This window comes from Lynx canadensis, chromosome E1 (assembly GCF_007474595.2).
Source record: "Lynx canadensis isolate LIC74 chromosome E1, mLynCan4.pri.v2, whole genome shotgun sequence".
NCBI classification, from domain to species: domain Eukaryota; kingdom Metazoa; phylum Chordata; class Mammalia; order Carnivora; family Felidae; genus Lynx; species Lynx canadensis.
This window is the reverse complement of record NC_044316.2, coordinates 39,477,837-39,495,532: the sequence shown is the minus strand read 5'-3', so window position 1 is coordinate 39,495,532 and position 17,696 is coordinate 39,477,837. Positions and strand designations below refer to the sequence as shown.

Here is a 17,696-nt window from a genome sequence, read left to right as displayed (position 1 = left end):
AGTGATGGTTCTCATTTGTATTCATTCTTTCCAAAGTGTTCACTCTGTGTGTACGTGCTTCTTATAAAACCACTTGAAAGCACAGGAGGACTGTGTCATTAATCCTCTCCCCAAAGGGCTTCATCACCATTAATTAACATTCATTAGGTGCAGTGAGCCCAGCGTCCGCTTGGGCCAGCTGGAAACCAGTAGGACCACTAAGTCAACAGGATTCACCTGAATATGGTGTATATTCACTATGGGAGCTGACTCAATAATGCACAGTGGGTAACATTTCTAGCAAGTTCCCCTTTTTCTTTTCTAAGTGCCTGCAAGAAGAAGGACAGGAGCTAACATTTATTGGACACTGAGCAAGTACCAGGAACTACACAACTCATTTTCTTTCTTCTGCACCCAGTAAGGAGCCCAGAAGTGACAGTTATGCTGGTGCCCTGCTCCTGCTGGTGCCTCCTGATGTCCGGCCACGGTTGATGGTTCCCACAGTTGTGCGTGCTGAGTCCATGCAAGCCAACTGTCCCATCTTGGGCTAAAGTGCTAGTTATGTAATCTCTCTTTGAGATGCAGCTGACGCTATGTCCTGCTGCTAGGATGATGGCTGCTCCAGTGTTGGTCATAAACTCTTGTCTTAACACACTTAGCTTCCTTAGTGTCTGCTCCGGTGTCGTTGATTTCGCTGGTGCTGCTGGAGCTCCCTTATCCAGACCTCAGGCGTGGTCCTGGACAATGACAGAGTGACCCTCCACGCTGTGCTCAGAATGTCCCAGATCCAGCTGGTGTACTTCAGCCTCTCATCCTTCCTTCCCAGAAGCCACCTGCATGTGTGCTATGAATACACTTCTGCACTCTATGCAATCAGTTCTCCGTACGTGCTGGGACCACCATTCACCCATGGGTACCAGCAGCTGCCTTTATCAGGGACAGGTGCCTCCCAGACACCCAGTCCTCTGCCTTGCGAGTGAGAGCTCCAATGTTTCAGCGCAGTAAATACACTTTCTCTTACCGCTCAGTGTGTAAAGCATCAAACAAAACATTGTCTCTACGTTAGTCAAGGCTGTCAATGGGAGGACTAGGTCTGGGGGAGGCTGTCCTGAATCTTGGTCTCTGCCACAGTGATTTCTTTGGTGAAGAAGAGAAAGGAGTTCAAGGAAATCACTCTGTCCCAGGACAAGGCCAGATTGATTTCTGAGCTGTCTGGGTGGGTTTCAGTGCTACTCACCTCATATGTGGGGCAAGACACATGCGCTGAAGTCCCCTGCCGGTGAGCTGTGACTTGCCACCTGGTGAAACAAGGCACTGCTGCTATTTCTTATTTTAAATTGCTAATTATGAAGTATTTCAAACATCTGAAAATACAAAAAAACAATAAGACACCTATAAATCCACAACCAAGATTTGATAGATGCAACCTTGTGCTGTATTTACACCATTGCTATGTGTGTGTTTTGTTTGTTTGGTTTAGTTTTTGGGAAAAAAAGGTTACAAGTCGACCTCGAACTGATCCGTTACCCATTCTTCTCTTCCTCTGTCCCCCTGAAGGTAAATTCCATTCTAAATTTGGTGATATATTATTCTCCAATTTAAACATTTCTAAAAATTATACATAGGGTATCCATGTACAGTGTGTGTGTGTGTGTGTGTGTGTGTGTATGAATTAGCAGTTTAAATTAGAAAATACAAGTGGTATAAAGCTTGCCATCAATTTTCTCCATTCAACATTACGTGTCTGAGATTTATCTGTGTTAATACACATTCTTATAATTTATTTTAACTTCTTTGTAGTATTTCATAATGAAACAGATTCATGTTTTTATTTACTTATTCCACTGCTAAAGGACAGTTAGGGTGTTTCTTCCTTTCTTTAATCATTATAAACAGTGTTGCAAGAACATCCTTGTCAACATCTCTCTTTATGTACCTGTGTGAGTCGTTCTCCAGAGCCGTGGTTCTCAAAGTGTGGTCCTGGGAACCTGGGAAGCTGTCAGAAATGCAAATTCTTCAGTCCTACCCCAGACTTACTAACTCCAAAACTCCGGGGGTAGGGCCCAGCAATCTGTTTTGTTTTGTTTATTTTTTCTTTGTTTTGTTTTACAACTTGGTAAAAACGTTTGGGTATACATCCAAAGGAAATGAAATCACTGTCTCAAAGCGATAACCGCACCCCCATGTTCAACACAGCATTGCTCACAAAAGCCATAAGTGGAAACAAATGTCTGTAGACACAGATAACTGTAATATATATACAGATTATACACACACACACACACACACACACACACACAATAGAAGGGGAAAAAAGAAGGCAATCTTGTCATTTGTGTTCAAAGTGGATAAACTTGGAGGACATTATGCTAAGTGAAATAAGCCAGACATAGAAAGTCAAATACTGCATGGCCTATTTTTTGTTAACATTTTTTTAAAAAATAAAAAAAAACCCTTTGTCTATTTGAGTATAGCTGACACACAATGTTGCATTCATTTATGCATTCTCTCTCTTACATGTGAAATCTAAAGAAGCTGAACTCATAAAAACAGAGAGTAGAAAGGTGGTTGCCAGGGACCAGGGGTGTGATGGAAATGGAGAGCTGTTGGTCAAAGTGTACAAAGTTTCAGTTATACGGGATGAGTACGTCTTAGAGCTCTAATGTACAGTGTGGTGAGGATAGTTAATAATACTGTATTGTATTTTTGGGAATTTTCTAAGAAGAAAAATCCTAAATTAAATCTTCCCAGCATGCATGCGTGCACCTGCAACCCCCCAAACACACACACACCCGAAGGTGACCCAGTAGAGGTGATGAATACGTCATTTAGCTGGATTGTGGTGATCCTTCCACAATGTATGTGTTTGTATATAAAAGCATCAAATTGTACACCCAGCAATCTGTTTTCACTCGCAAATTTGTGCAGTGCCAACAGATACAAATACTGCCAATAAATGTGGGTATGATGGCATCGTGTTGTTATAGCTTGTAGTTTTCTTATTCTTAGTGAAATTAAACCTTTAAAGAATCTTTTGATTGGCCGTTTGGGTTTCTTATCAACTCAATAAATTCAACTCAATAATCATGGAATGCCCACGATGACCTAAAACTGTCCTGGGTGTCAGGACAGGGGAGTGAAAGAAACTAAGACCTGCTCTCAAGGAACTTACGTTCAGGTGGGGAGACAGGCAGTAAAAAGAGTCAGACAAACATGACTATGTCAAGTGGTAAGTGCTAAGAAGCAAAACAAAGCTGGGTGCTGTAGACTGTGCCCCCCAAATCCTCATGTTGAAATCCTAGCTCCCATTGTGACAGTATTGGGAAGTGGGGGCCTTTAGGAACTGATTAGTCCTGAGGATAGAGCCTCATGAGTGGGGTTGGAGCCCTTATAAACAGAGACCCCAGAGGGCTCCCTCACCTCTCCTGCTATGAGAATACTGCTGTCTATGAACCAGGAAGCGGGCCCTCACTGAACACTGAGTGTGCAGGAGCCTTGATCTTGGGCTTCCCAGACTCTCGACTGTGACAGATAGATTTCTATTGTTTATAAGCTGCCCAGTCTTTGGTAACCTGCAATAGCAGCCTGGATGGACTAAGACACTGGGGACAGTGTCAAGGGAACAGAGAAGGATGGGGGAAGAAGCCTTTCAGGTAGGGTGGTCAGGGCACTGAACGTCTGACAGAAAAATAGGGTTTAGTCTATTGCATTGACTTTTACTACTGACACACTTGGATTTATTTTTAAAATCTTATTTTGTGCTTGCTATCAATTGTGATTTCTTTCTTAGCTTATTGTTTTCCCCTTTCCTGAGATCTATCAGCTTGATCTTGTTTTCTTTGTTGATGCTTATTAATTTTTAAATGTACAGACATAGTGCTAATTTTAACTAATCTCTCTCTTCTTGCATATAAAACAAGGTGCAAAGAAGTTTTGCTTTATGTTCTTTATTTTTTAAGTTCTGCCTTTTTAAAAAAATTTTTTTAATGTTTATTTATTTTTGAGACAGAGAGAGAGAGACAGAGCGTGAGCGGGGGAGGGACAGAGAGAGAGGGAGACACAGAATATGAAGCAGGCTCCAGGCTCCGAGCTGTCAGCCCAGAGCCCAATGAGGGGCTTGGACTCATGAACTGTGAGATCATGACCTGAGCTGAAGTCGGACGCTTAACCGACTGAGCCAGCCGGATGCCCCTAGTTCTGCCTTGTTTTTGCACTCAAAAATTTGGTCATTGTTACTATTATTTTTAGATTTTCCTGTATGTTTACTGGGTTGTTTGCTTCCAATCCTTTTTTCACTTTCTTCCTCCTTTCTGGTTTTAATTTCTTGTTTTCTGAAATGCATTCTTTGGTAGTTCCTACAGTACCTGTGATAAGTTCTCCCAGTTTCTGTCTGAAAATGTCTCTTCTTAGTGGTCCCTCCTGAACAATGGTGTAGTTCAGTGTAGAGTTCCAGAAGCGTGGCTATTTTCCTCCGGTCTTTTCAAGATTATCATACCATTGTCTTTCGCATTTTGTTGCTAATGCTAAAAAGCATATTACCCATCTAAGTGTGGTTCCATGTTGGTAATCCTTTTATTTATTTCCCCCTCTCTTTGTTTCTAAGATTGCTTCTTTGTCTTGAAGTGTTGTGTGGCTTCACTATATTTTGTCTAGGGGTGGGTCTGGTTTTGTTTTCCTAATTAGGATTGATGTGCTTCTTGAATTGATTCATGCTTTTCAGAACCAGTGGAACATTCTCAGCCATTGTGTTGTTTGTGTATTACTTCTGTCTTATTCGATTTTCCACGTCTGAATTCCTTTTTAAAAGATAGCTTTATTGAAGTATAATTCATATTATGTAAAATATAATTCATATGCCACAAAATTCCCCTGTATGAAGTTTACAATTCAGTGCTTTTCATTGTAGTCATAGAGTTGTATAGCCATTATTACAATTTTAGAACATTTCATCACCTCAAATAGATACCGTGTACCCACTACCCAGAAGTCATTCCCTAGGACACCCCGCCTCAAATTAGGCAACCACAATGGTGTCTATAGGGTCACCTAGCTTAGGCATTGCATGTGGATAGAATCGTAAAATCTGTGGTGTTTTTGGACTGGCTTCTTTTACATAATGTTTTAAATTTAGAGACCAAATAAAAGTTCAGCTTTTTTTTTTTAATCTTTCTGTGACAATGAGCATACTTTTTTCTTTCTCTTTTTCTTTTTCTTTTTCTTTTTCTTTTTCTTTTCCTAGATCACGTTTTCACTAAGGGTACAGTCCCTTGAGAGATACAGGTTTTTCCTGTTGTCTGAGCTCCAACTCTCTCATATAGACTGAAGGTCTTGTCCCCTGTCCCTCATTTCTAATTCACTGTTTTTCAACCTAGCCTCTTCACAAACTCTCTGTATGACCTTAAGCAAATCACTTCCTCTTTGGGGTTAACGTTTTCCCATTTGTAACATAGTTGGGTGAGATGACCACTTGAGCCCTTGGTGGCTCCAACATTCTAAGATTCTAGGCTTTATCTGACTCAGACATGATTTCCAGAAGAGAAATTTTACAATCCTTTATTTGTGTGGGAAGTCCATTCTTAGAGTGTGGCTCAGTGTGAGGTGATTCTAATACATGATCTTGGACTATGGACTGGCAGTAAATTGGCAGAACATTTTTCCAGGGGTTGTTCCTTTTGGCATTCTCTTTGCCTGAAGCTCATACCCACACCTCAGTCACTTTTGAACTACAGATTGTTTGATCCCATAGGAAGCTTGGTGTCCTTTCCTCACTTCCTAATAGCTCCCCTTCAGAATTGGCAAAGTCAGCAGTTATCACAAGGGTGACAGTGAAAATCTTGACAAAACTTTTATTTCCAGAACAACAAGCTCAAGTGTAATTTAGTGATTATATTGGAATAGGAGACTTACTTGGGTCTTTTTTACAACTCTTTACTTATTTAGAACACTTACAAGAATTTCCTTTTGGATTTTTTCATGTAAATTTTATTCCTTTTGCTTGTGTAGGAGGAATACGTATGTTTTCAAAAAATTTGGAGAGAACAAAAAAGTACAGAGAAGGGCGGGGGAAGCATTCATAACCCTACCATTTAAAGCATCCAGTGTCATCATTATAGTGTGGTTCTTTTTATCTCTCAGTTGTCCCCATTGTTAAAATCATGTACATTAATTTTGTTATGACTGTGTGTTATTTTGGGTAACTATACTGCTCTTGAGTAGGGTCACTATTTGTGGTTCTAAGTTGTTTCAACCAATGGGATATAATTATATCTAAGTTGTTCCAAACTATTGAAACAAAATTGTATCATCAATTTAGAAATAATGATTGAAATCAGGATGGCAATAAGGAACCTTAATATCACTGAATTGTATCATTTCCACATTTACCCTTTATTCTTCTTCAACATGGCATATCTATGGGTAACAAGTGTGTTTTTTCTGTTTTTTTTTTATTGTCTTTGATATCTGCCCCTAAGTAGTTGACAGATCATATTGGTTGTGAAATTATTCAACATTTCTGCAGTCTGCTGATGGGGGCTGGGAATCCATGGGGATTAGCAGATTTGGCTTCTAATTATATGATCCTAAGTAAGCCATTTATCCATTCTGAGCCTCAGTTTCCTCATTTATAGAATGAGAGGCTTGGAGAAGATGATCATGATGATCTCTGATATCACTCTTTTTCCAAGATTTTCTCCCTCTCTGACAATTTTAGCTTTTGGGATTTACATTAGGAAGTGGAAGGGAGGATCAGAAAAGCCAAATGCAAAGCAGCCTGGTTTTGGATCTGCAGCTATAGCTGAATCGTGGACTCTTGCTGTGAGCATGTCCCTGAGTTCTGCTGTCTTCCGCTAGAACAGCAGTAAGGAGCCTTTCTTTTCACCTAGGCACACAACTGAATTCTTTCCTCATAGCTTCTCTTTAAGATACCAAATTAGTCTCATCTTATGCCTCAAAAAAAAAAAAACCCCAGAAATTGTGTTCTATTCATGAGCATTTCTGATTGCTTGTGCTTCTTGGGTAGATGTTCCTAAATCATCAACTATTATGAATCATCAAATCCAAACAAGCTTGACATCTTTAAACTACTTAAAGCACACTCTAATTATTGTAGAAAGTTTGTATTGGTAAGACCAAAGCTCACAATCTTTATAATCAGGTGTACAAACGGACTGTGGCAGGACTTCTTTAAACAATGGACATCTCACCTCTGGGTTATTTAAAATCTTGATTGCCTAAAGTTCAGTGTGGAGGTACTTCAAGAACACAGGTACTGTTTACAGTAAACACACTCATGTGACCATGGAAAGGTCCTGGCAACTTGTTGGCCAATGTATCCAAGACCCTTTCCATGATTCTGATCTTATAGGGTCCCTTTGCCACACTTGACACTTTTGACCTTCACCTCCACTTTGAAGCTCTCCTCCCTAACCTTCTCTGATGCCATGAACTGGCTCTCTTCATTTTCTCCAACCATTTCTCCATTTCTTTATGACTCTTTTTCCTTCTCCTGCTCTTAGGTTGGGGAATCCCCAAAGTTTGGTCCTCAAGCCCTTGTTGCTCTTCTCTTCGTACATTCTCTCTTGGTTCATTTCTCCAGCTTTCACATCTTCACTAGGCTCATACCCACCATGAATTCTAGCTTTGTTACTCCAAGGACCTGATGAACATTTTCCTGTACAGATTCCACCATTCCTTCCAGTATAGCTGATCAAGAATGAAACTATATCACTGCTCTCCTTAGAACCTTCAATGGCTTCCCATTGACCTCCTGAGGAAGCCTAAGCTCCTCAAGGAGGTATACAAGGTCCTTCATATGAAAGTCTTTCCATGCCTTCAGGGAACTCAAGTAGAGAGAGAGAGAGAGAGAGGGAAGAATGTAGGTCATGACAATGCCATGTGCTCAAGGTGAGACGAGAACTCACAGAGGAGGAAGAAATAATCTGTCAGAAGTTAGGGAAAGAGCTAGGTCATTTATATCTAAACAACATGAGATGATGGACAGAGTTTACTTCTCCTCCACCCTCATCTATCACTCCCTGACTTACATGGTGCTTACTGAGCTTCTCTCGGTTCCTCTGTTGCAGAACCGCCTAACCTTACTGAGGTGAATGGATTGGAGGGTCCATGGTACTCATGCTCTGAATCCTTGGAGTGGCTGGCCAAGGCAGCCCAGTCACTGCCCCAGTGAGCCACAAAGTGTGATCATTTCCTATATAAGCTTTTGTGTGAAAAATGGGAAGCATGCCTGAATACAATGTGCACTTGCACCAAAAAGCCTTACTAGACCCCCCACTCAGTCTGGTAAGGTCCTCTTGCTTGTTCCTAGAGCCGCTGGGGCTTGCCCTGTCACAGATGTATCCTGCACCCAGCTGGTGTGCATCCTCCACCAGACAGTAGGCTTGCCTCTCTCGCTCACCGTGCCTGCTCGGTTCCTGGCACATGAAGGGCTCAGTTAAATGTCTGCTAAAGGAAGTGGGCTAGCTCATCCTTGATGAGCAAAACAGTCTGTGTTCCTCTCAAATATTTCGCTTGCCAAATTTTGGGGTCATTCTTTATCCTCTCCCACATCTCACCTTTCTAAATGATTGCTGGTTAAAAAAAAATGTCTTCTTTGAGAATGATTCTTAACACCATTTCTTCTTTTATGCTTCCTCTGCAGACACCTAAATGAAGCCCCACCTCACCGCTGGCCTGGATTACTGCGGTCGCCTCCTTGCTGGCCCCTCTGCCTCCAGCCTTACCTTCATTTTGCTAAAATAGATAAATGTTTGCTAAATATTTCCTAAAACATCTCCCTCCAGGACAGTCTAAGCTCTTTGGCTTTGCCATAGAGAACTTCTACCATATGGCCTCGACCTCCCCATACAGCTTTATTTTCTACAACCTCCCTACACACCTCTTCCCTCCCAGCCACTAGTCTCATTGACTGTGTGTGTCACACCTGCCCGCTGTGTGTGCACGCCATTCTTCCACCTGCAGGGCCCATATTTCTCCTCTGCGTCTCAGAAGCCTTGCGCCCCAGCACATATATGCTCCTGTGAACTTCCCATCCTGGCAGTGCCCTCTTGCCCATTTCCTCAATCTCTCACTTATCACTTACCATCTCCTGCCTTAGATTATGATTCCACATTCATTCCTCATCCACTCAACGCACATCCATTGAGTGTCTACTGAGTACCATGCACTTAAAGCTGAGGATTCAGAGAATTAGACTCTGCTGCTGCTTTCAGGGAACTCAGATACAGAGATAGATGAGCACAGAAGTTGTGCACTGCCATGCTTAAAGTGAGATGAGACCTCACAGAGGAGGAAGAAATTATCTGTCTGAAAAAGTTAGGGAAGGAGATAGTTCATTTGTATTTAAGCAGCATGGGGTGATGAACAGAGATCACTGTTCTCTGTGTTGGAATCCTGGCTTCACAACACATTACCTCCTACCCTCTATGCCTCCATTTACCCACCTGTAAAATGGGAATAATATCATGTACCTTGTAGGGTCATGGTGAGGCATGAATGAGATCATGTTTGTGAAAAGGGCTTAGCACCAAGGTGAGCCTGTACAGGTGCTCAACAAGTGTGAGCTCCTTCTGTCAGCTCTGGGCCAACCTTCCATTCCTTACAGTGCCCCGGACACACTGTTATCCTGGTGACTATTTGTTATTTGGTTGATTTATATTATCATGGACATTTCTGCCATATCAAGAAACAGAGCCCTGGGAGCCAGGCTATTTTAAGTATTCCAGAAGGGATCTATTCCTCTCTCTGAGAACCATGAATTTGGCATTTGGCATTTGGAAATTTGACCTGGCAAAAGATACACGGGCAAGAACTGTGCTTTCGCATCTTAGCAAGAAGAGCTGGGGGCTCGCCAAGGAGTCCGGGCCATCAAGCCAGGAGGCAAAGCAGCAATAGTGTCCCCGGACCTGCCCCACCCCACTAATGAAGCCCAGGGCATTCATGAGCCCAGCTCTTTGAAGCCACTCTATGAAGCTCATACTTCATTGATGCACAGCATGGCAGAGGAGTCCTGACTTAGCGAGAAGCCCAAGTAAAGTCTTTTACGAGGTGAGGGACTCTTCTGAGGAAACACAACAAACCAGGGGGGAAGGGCTTTTGACAATCACCAAATGAGTAAGAAAAAAAGGGAGGCCTTCCATGTCCACACCCTCTGTGGAAGGGGTATAAATGCTCCCCAGGGGCAGGAGACCCATAGCTCTGTGGCTTGGAGAACTTGAACTCCGTGTTCAGCCGGGCGTCTCGCTCCCTCCTTCCTGCACCATGCCTTACAACTGCTGCCTTCCCAACCTGAGCTTTCGCTCCACCTGCTCCTCCCGGCCCTGCGTGCCCCCCAGCTGCCACACCTGTACCCTGCCCGGGGCCTGCAACATCCCCGCCAACGTGGGCAACTGCGGCTGGTTCTGCGAGGGCTCCTTCAATGGCAGCGAGAAGGAGACCATGCAGTTCCTGAACGACCGCCTGGCCAGCTACCTGGAGAAGGTGCGCCAGCTGGAGCGGGAGAACGCGGAGCTGGAGACCAGGATCCGGGAGTGGTGCCAGCAGCAGGTGCCCTTCGTGTGCCCCAGCTACCAGTCCTACTTCCGGACCATCGAGGAGCTCCAGCAGAAGGTGAGGGGGTGGGCACCACATGGCCTCCAGCCGGAATGGTAGGGAGGGAATCTGCGGTCTGATTAAGAAACAATACAGGTTCTCAGTTATGTCCGGCTTTTCCATTTTGTTTTCTTGAGGGCCCATTTTATACGAGGCTCAGGACTGTTAGGCCTCAATATTTGCATAGTGCAAGTCTATGTGAAGGTAGCAGCACTTTGCATAAATAAGCTGTAATTAAAGCGGCCTCCAAATGCTTCTGTGCATTTGCCAAGCTCCAGATTTATTACCCTGAGGTAAAAGAAAAGCACCGAACCCAAGAAGGAAGCTGAGGAAGCAGAACCTTTTGTAAGAATTGGACCATTTTCTCTCTCCCTCATCTGGACTTTTGACTACTCTGACTTCTTGCTCCTGTCCTCTTCTGGGTACTTAATTACCCGAATTATTTTCCTGACCTGGATGCTTCTGGACTTCTCCTGGTGTTCCGTGTTCAGTAAGGGCATAAAATGGTTAGCTAAAATCAGAAAGGGTAGAAACCTCCTAGGAGGAAATCGTGCAAAGCCAGCCAGGATGGCTGGGAGGGCATGGCTGCTTCCCTGACCCAGTGCCTCCAGTGGCCAGTTACGCATTCATTTTCCCCAGCCGACTGGACGTTTCTTGAGGGTGGATCCAGTGTTGACTCATTTTTGTATCTTCGGTTCCTAGAACAATGCCAGATTTATGATGGGTTTTTAAAAGTAAATGTTAAGGGCACCTAGGTGGCTCAGTCAGTCGAGTGTCCGACTTTGGCTCAGGTCATGATCTCATGGCTTGTGAGTTCAAGCCTCACACAGGGCTCTCTGCTGTCAGCACTGAGCCTGCTTCAGATCCTCTGTCCCCCTCTCTCTGTCCCTCCCCGACTCGTGCTATCTCTCTCTCTATATGTATCTCAAAAAAATGTTAGTTATTATTATTATCAGCCTCTCAGTATTGCTTACTAGGAAAGAAAAAGATTACTTAGCTACTGATACTTTTCTCGCAGATTTCAGTATTCTTTTTTCAAATTTGATTTGTCAAATATTTACTGAGCACCTATTGTGCGTGGACAGCATTTAATAATCTTATATAAGATCCAGTGTGATTTCTCATTCTGTCCCTTCCATGTAAGTGCATCAGCAGGAATTGCTGTTGGTTAGAAATAACCAAGCTTATCCTAGATTGTTTTGGGTCTTCTAGATCTTGTGCAGCAAGGCAGAGAACGCCAGGCTGGTGGTGCAGATTGACAATGCCAAGCTGGCCTCAGATGACTTCAGGACCAAGTGAGTGGACGAGTGGGGTGTCCCCTCTCTCCTCTTGCCCCTTAGCCGGTCCTCAACACTGACAAAGCTTTTCCCTAGACGTTTCCCCCAGGATCCACAGAGCCACTGCTCAGCAGAGCTCAGAGCTCTCATCTCTAGATGCAGACCCCTCCTCCAGCTTCTCTGTAAGGTGACATCCCTCCAGTCTAGGAGAGAAGTCAGGCATTCCCTCCGTCTCCCGCCATTGCTCTGCTCTGCACAGAATGCAATCAGGAGAATGTGAGAGGTGAATTAATTTCGGAAATTTCACATTGTATCAACTTTTATTGCCTAAGTCTACTGGCTCTTTATTTATCCAAAAAAACCCAAAAAACAAAAAACAAAACCAAAAACCGATTCCCAGAGCATTTTCCTCTAGGAGCTACTGCTCAGTGTTAAAAACCTGAATGAGAGACAAGCCTGTAGAAACCATAAGCCCCAAACTTCCAGTTGTCTGACAGACTGAACGAAACCAGAGTCAGGGCCAGGCCTATTCCCGTCTGGCGGGTCCCTGATGCCCCTGTACCACAGGTACGAGACGGAGCTGGGCTTGCGGCAGCTGGTGGAGTCAGACATCAACGGCCTGCGCAGGATCCTGGACGAGCTGACCCTGTGCAAGTCTGACCTGGAGGCCCGGGTGGAGTCCCTGAAGGAGGAGCTGCTGAGCCTCAAGCAGAACCACGAGCAGGTGAGGTTCCCCAAAGAGCAACAGGCTGAAACTCGCCAAAGCCTGTTTCCAACTGCTGTGGGGTGTGGGAGAGGCTCTACGTGCTGAGGAATCTGTCTTCCAAACAAAAGGATTTGTAGAGAATGAGCAATTGAAAACCTGTGACATGAGAGTAGGATGTTTCTGCCAGAGGCGGGGGTGAGAGTGAAGGAAGTTGGCAAGCCCAGTAATGAGGAAAGACCAACAACCAGGCAGTGCCCACAGCTTCCTCCGCTCCCAGCCTCCTCCGCTCTGCGGGGATGCAGAGATCTTGTATCCCAGTTCCCCATTAAGCACCTGCAGAGGCCAGGATGGCCACCCAGCAGAGAGGACTCAGCTGGAAACAAAACCACCTCTCCTCCTTCTCCTCCAGCTTTCTCTGCTAGTCAGTGCTGTCTGGAGAAAATGCTGAGCAAAATGCTTACTGTCACTTCTTGGTCAGTTGCGTGATAAAGGAGACAGACATTTCGTGCAAACCTTAAATACCAGAACAATGTAAATAGCGATGGTTAATAGTAATTAAGAGCTTATTGTGTGCCAAACATTGTGCTAAGTGTTTTAGAACTCCAGAGGTAGTTCTCATTTTGTAGATGGAGAGCTTGAGACTCCTAGAAGCTTCTAGAAGCCATATAGTAAGTGGTAGAGATGGCCCTCAACTCAAGCTTGATAACCACCTAAGCCCAAGTACCAAGTTATATTGGCTTTATGAAGAGATAGCAGGGAAATGAATGGATACTTATTTCCTTCAGCAGAATCTAGGTTGATAGAATCACCAAACCACCAGTTAGGTCTATTCCATCCCAGATGGGAGATTTTGAAGTAAGCACTCTTTATTTCCTCTTTAGTAGGACTCTATCCTTTTTATTAGCCATGGTTAAGAATCAAACCTAAGAGGCTGTGTGGTGTATGAGCAAAAACACTGAACTGGGTGCTTGGGGTCCACAGTGTACATGGTGGTCTCTCATATCTCCGCCTGGAGGCTGAATCGCTGCTCTAAATGAGGAGGCGTAGCCCGAATATGGGGGTGGAAAGTGGTCCTAGGGGTGAAATACTTTGCCAAGTGGAATACACGGATTAGGTACTGATTACACATATTCTTACACAGAACCCAGTTATGAGAGGATCTGGTGGCACAGAGCTGCTGAAAGCTGAAGAATGATCACAAGCTGACCTGCTCTCTTAGAAGAGAGCACCAGAACCCTTTGTCATTCTTTCCATCTTCCCCTTCCTCTTTTAGGAAGTCAACACCCTGCGCTGCCAGATCGGAGACCGCCTCAACGTGGAGGTGGACGCGGCCCCCACCGTGGACCTGAACCGCGTGCTCAACGAGACCAGGAGCCAATATGAGGCCCTGGTGGAGACCAACCGCAGGGACGTGGAGGAATGGTTCACCACCCAGGTGGGCATCTCAGCACGCGGCCGCCCGGGCCCCTCGGCCCCTCGTGGCCCTTGAGGCAGAGTCTCACCCTGTCTCGTCCCCTGTGCTGTTTCAGACCGAGGAGCTGAACAAGCAGGTGGTGTCCAGTGCGGAGCAGCTGCAGTCCTGCCAGGCGGAGATCATCGAGCTGAGACGCACGGTCAACGCCCTGGAGATCGAGCTGCAGGCCCAGCACAACCTGGTGGGTGTCGCTCGGGTTCACCCTCTCCTCACCTGGTGAAGCCCGTGACTTCACTGGAATCCCACGGAGTCGCCCCCTGAGAAGCGGCTCTGTGACATTCCGTATGTTCCCCTCACAGAGGGACTCCCTGGAGAACACGCTGACGGAGACCGAGGCGCGCTACAGCTCCCAGCTGGGCCAGGTGCAGTGCATGATCACCAACGTGGAGTCCCAGCTGGCCGAGATCCGCTGTGACCTGGAGCGGCAGAACCAGGAGTACCAGGTGCTGCTGGACGTCAAGGCCCGGCTGGAGTGCGAGATCAACACGTACCGGGGCCTGCTGGAGAGCGAGGACTGCAAGTGAGTGGGAAGCTAGTACTATTTCCCTTGGGGGTGCATGAGGTTGCCGTGGGGATGAGAAATCATCCTGATGGAGACAAATTTATAATTTCAAGCTTTTGGTTGGAGGCAGTGTGAGGAAGTGCTATATTCTTACACAGAGTGCATTTAGTATCTTCCTATGTCTTCAGCTCATTTCCCTCTAATTTACCCCCATGATCTTCTCTCTCCAGGCTCCCCTGCAACCCATGTGCCACAACCAATGCATGTGACAAACCCATTGGGCCTTGCGTCACCAATCCTTGTGTCCAACGTGCTCGGTGCGGGCCTTGCAACACCTTTGTGCGTTAGAAGCCCCGGTGCCAGCAGGAGGAGAAGGGTTTCAAAGTCACATGTCAACTCTACTTCATGCAAGCATCTCCTATGGTGACCACAATTTGGACAAAGGAAAAATTTCTACCAGCACCAGCTTCTAAGTGTCAACTCTACCTTCTACTGATTTGCCTGGCTTGATCCTTTAGACGGCAAAGTCTGTACCAGTTCGTTCCGTCTTCTGAGCACATAGAGAAATCTACAACAGAATCGTGCAATATCTATTATCACGATGACGCACTCGTGTAACAAGTTATGCTTGAACAAATACTTACCTAAATGTGATTTCAAAATAATTACATGAAAGAATGATGGAGCTGATGGGCAGGCTACAAAACTGAACATAATTGGAAAAAAATCTTCCTTGTCACTCTTTTGGTCTTTGGAGATACTACAGTACGGGTCCCTTATTAACTTCCTAATAAACTCTTATTCTGGCACAAACCTAATAATTGTCCTTTTTTGTTCATTCATTCACCAGTTGGGTGTCTTGTATCAATAAAAAGTGACTGGTGTTCTCTCATCAGATGAAGGGGTCATGTGACTTCCTTCAAAGGAAAAGTCTCCAGACATCACCCACCTATTGATGTGAATTTCGGGTATGGGCAGAAGGTGATAGGGGAAAAACTGGCAAATCCACATGACGGTATCTACAAACATTTTCTGTCTAGCTCTTCAGAGGGAATACCACAGAAATGGTACATCATCAGGAGGAAGTGAATCTCGAGAGGAAGCCCATACCTCTTGGCAACATGAAAATACTGAACCTAGAAAAAGACTGGAGAAAATATAATCAGCCAACAATTATCTTCTCGATTTCTATCTTTGTGTATTAGAGAGGTTTTCTTTATAGCCATCCAAATCAAGTCATGGTGATTTTTGTACCTATAGATTTTATAATAACTATTAAAAAATGCAGAAATACATTGTACTTAGGTTCAGAATATCAAGTCAGTTTATTATAGATTATCAAACCACAATGTTATAAAAAGACTTATTTTCAGAGGCACTTGGTGGCTCAGTTGGTTAAGCCCATTTTGGGCTCCATGACTGGGCATGAAGCCTACTTGAAAAAAAAAAAAGACTTATTTAATTACACTCCTTTCACCAAAGTATTGTTATTATTATTATTTAATGTTTATTTATTTTTGAGAGAGAGAGCATAAGTGGGGAAGGGCAGATAGAGAGGGAGACCCAGAGTCCAAAGCAGGCTCCAGGCTCTGAACTATCAGCACAGAGCCCGACATGGGGCTCGAACTCACAAACAGTGAGATCACGACGTGAGCCAAAGTCAGACACCCAACCGACTGAGCCACCCAGGTGCCCCACCAAAGTATTATTAATGTTAATATTATTTTTCATATTATTAAATCATGGTATTTTGGAAGAGGGCAAATGTTATACCCATTTAATAATCACAACAAATATAATTGCAAAAGTTTTATCACAGATTACATATTCCTTTAAAAGTTTTTGTTAAGAGGGGCCTGGGTGGCTCAATCCAACTCTTGATTTCAGCTCAGGTCATAATTTCACGGTTCATGAGATTGAGCCCCACATTGGGCTCTGTGCTGACAGTGCGGAGCCTGCTTGGGATTGTCTCTCTTCCTCTCTCTGTCCCTCATTCCCCCCCGAAATAAATAAACTTGAAAAAAATTTTCATTAGTAGCATACAGTGTAAGTTTTGTAACACACATAATATTTTGTGGCATATTTACATATGATAAAATCCATAAAAATAATATATAAGGATAAGTAAACACATTATAGGTGTGTGCTCAGCATTTTTCTGGTAGGAGTGTAAGATGAAATATTGTGAAACCCACCAAGTAGTGAGCCCTGAACCTCCCAGACCCCCTGTGCTCTGTACAGACAGAGATGTCACTTCAACCCCACCTAAAGTTGTAGGTGGAAACTCTTTGGGATGCCTCATGTGTGACTAAGGAGTTGAAACTAAGACCATTTTGTTTCCATCAAAAAGACTCTTCCTTTTTGAAGTGAGAGAACAGCCTGACATTTACGCACGTATACCTTTCTTGACATATCAGTTCACCTAAGATATCCACCTTGTGTGAAATCGTGGGTCTGAAGCACCATGGCCCCCTCTCCCAAGGTTGTTCTGGGCTGTCAGGACACAGCAAGTGCCTATAAGTCACCCCACTGGAGTCCCAGATTCACAGAGATCCTCTGGGCTTCATTCTTCCCCCTAATTGTCTCCTTTCCCTACGGGGGCTGCGGGTCCCAGGCAGTTGTTCTGCCCCTCAGTAAGACTGCAGTCAAGACCCCAGGCTTCCCCAAAGGGCCTGAAAGGCATGGAAAAGCTGAGACTTCACCTGAGCTTGGCACCACTCACTGTAGCTCCCATGACTCCTCTGGCCCCAGGTTCTTCCTGTCCTTTGTGACAAGGAGAAATCAGTAATGGTTCCTAGTCCATACTGTACTCAAATCTGACTCTGCTCTTTACCAGCTCTGGCCCTTGGGCAAGTCCCTCCCCTTCTCCAAGCTTCATGCCTCCTCCCAGCACTCCCAGATGCAATTTAGAAAATGTGAACTCAAAGTAAGTGCAAAACCATCTGCAAAGTGCTATGTAGAGGCAAGTGGTTATTCCCTGGTACATCTGACTCCATTGGTTTGAACTGTTGATCCAATGGCCACAATATTAAGTTGAAGAAAGTGACTCTGAAACTAGAGTTTGTGGGTTGGATCCCTGCTCTGCTCTTTACTAGCAGTTTGACCTTGCAAATAACATCAACACGAAGTTCCCCAGTTTCCTCATCTTTA

General features: G+C 44.5%; 1 protein-coding gene across 1 annotated transcript; it reads left to right on the top strand.

Annotated features, from left to right (window-relative positions):
• Positions 1 to 10,196: 10,196 nt before the first annotated feature.
• On the top strand, positions 10,197 to 15,363 carry KRT33A (keratin 33A). Its single transcript, XM_030295710.2, has 7 exons — positions 10,197 to 10,605; positions 11,800 to 11,882; positions 12,432 to 12,588; positions 13,844 to 14,005; positions 14,100 to 14,225; positions 14,344 to 14,564; positions 14,777 to 15,363. The coding sequence occupies exons 1-7, from the start codon at positions 10,258 to 10,260 to the stop codon at positions 14,892 to 14,894; spliced, it is 1,215 nt and encodes a 404-aa protein (XP_030151570.1). The 5' UTR covers positions 10,197 to 10,257; the 3' UTR covers positions 14,895 to 15,363.
• Positions 15,364 to 17,696: the final 2,333 nt, after the last annotated feature.

What these genes read in the sequence shown, in the direction of transcription:
- KRT33A (XM_030295710.2), top strand. Translation starts at nt 10,258, where the DNA reads ATGCCTTACAACTGCTGCCTTCCCAACCTGAGCTTTCGCTCCACCTGC. An exon ending in TGCAGGCCCAGCACAACCTG is followed by an intron (nt 14,226 to 14,343) that starts GTGGGTGTCGCT and finishes TTCCCCTCACAG; the next exon opens with AGGGACTCCCTGGAGAACAC. An exon ending in CTGGAGAGCGAGGACTGCAA is followed by an intron (nt 14,565 to 14,776) that starts GTGAGTGGGAAG and finishes TTCTCTCTCCAG; the next exon opens with GCTCCCCTGCAACCCATGTG.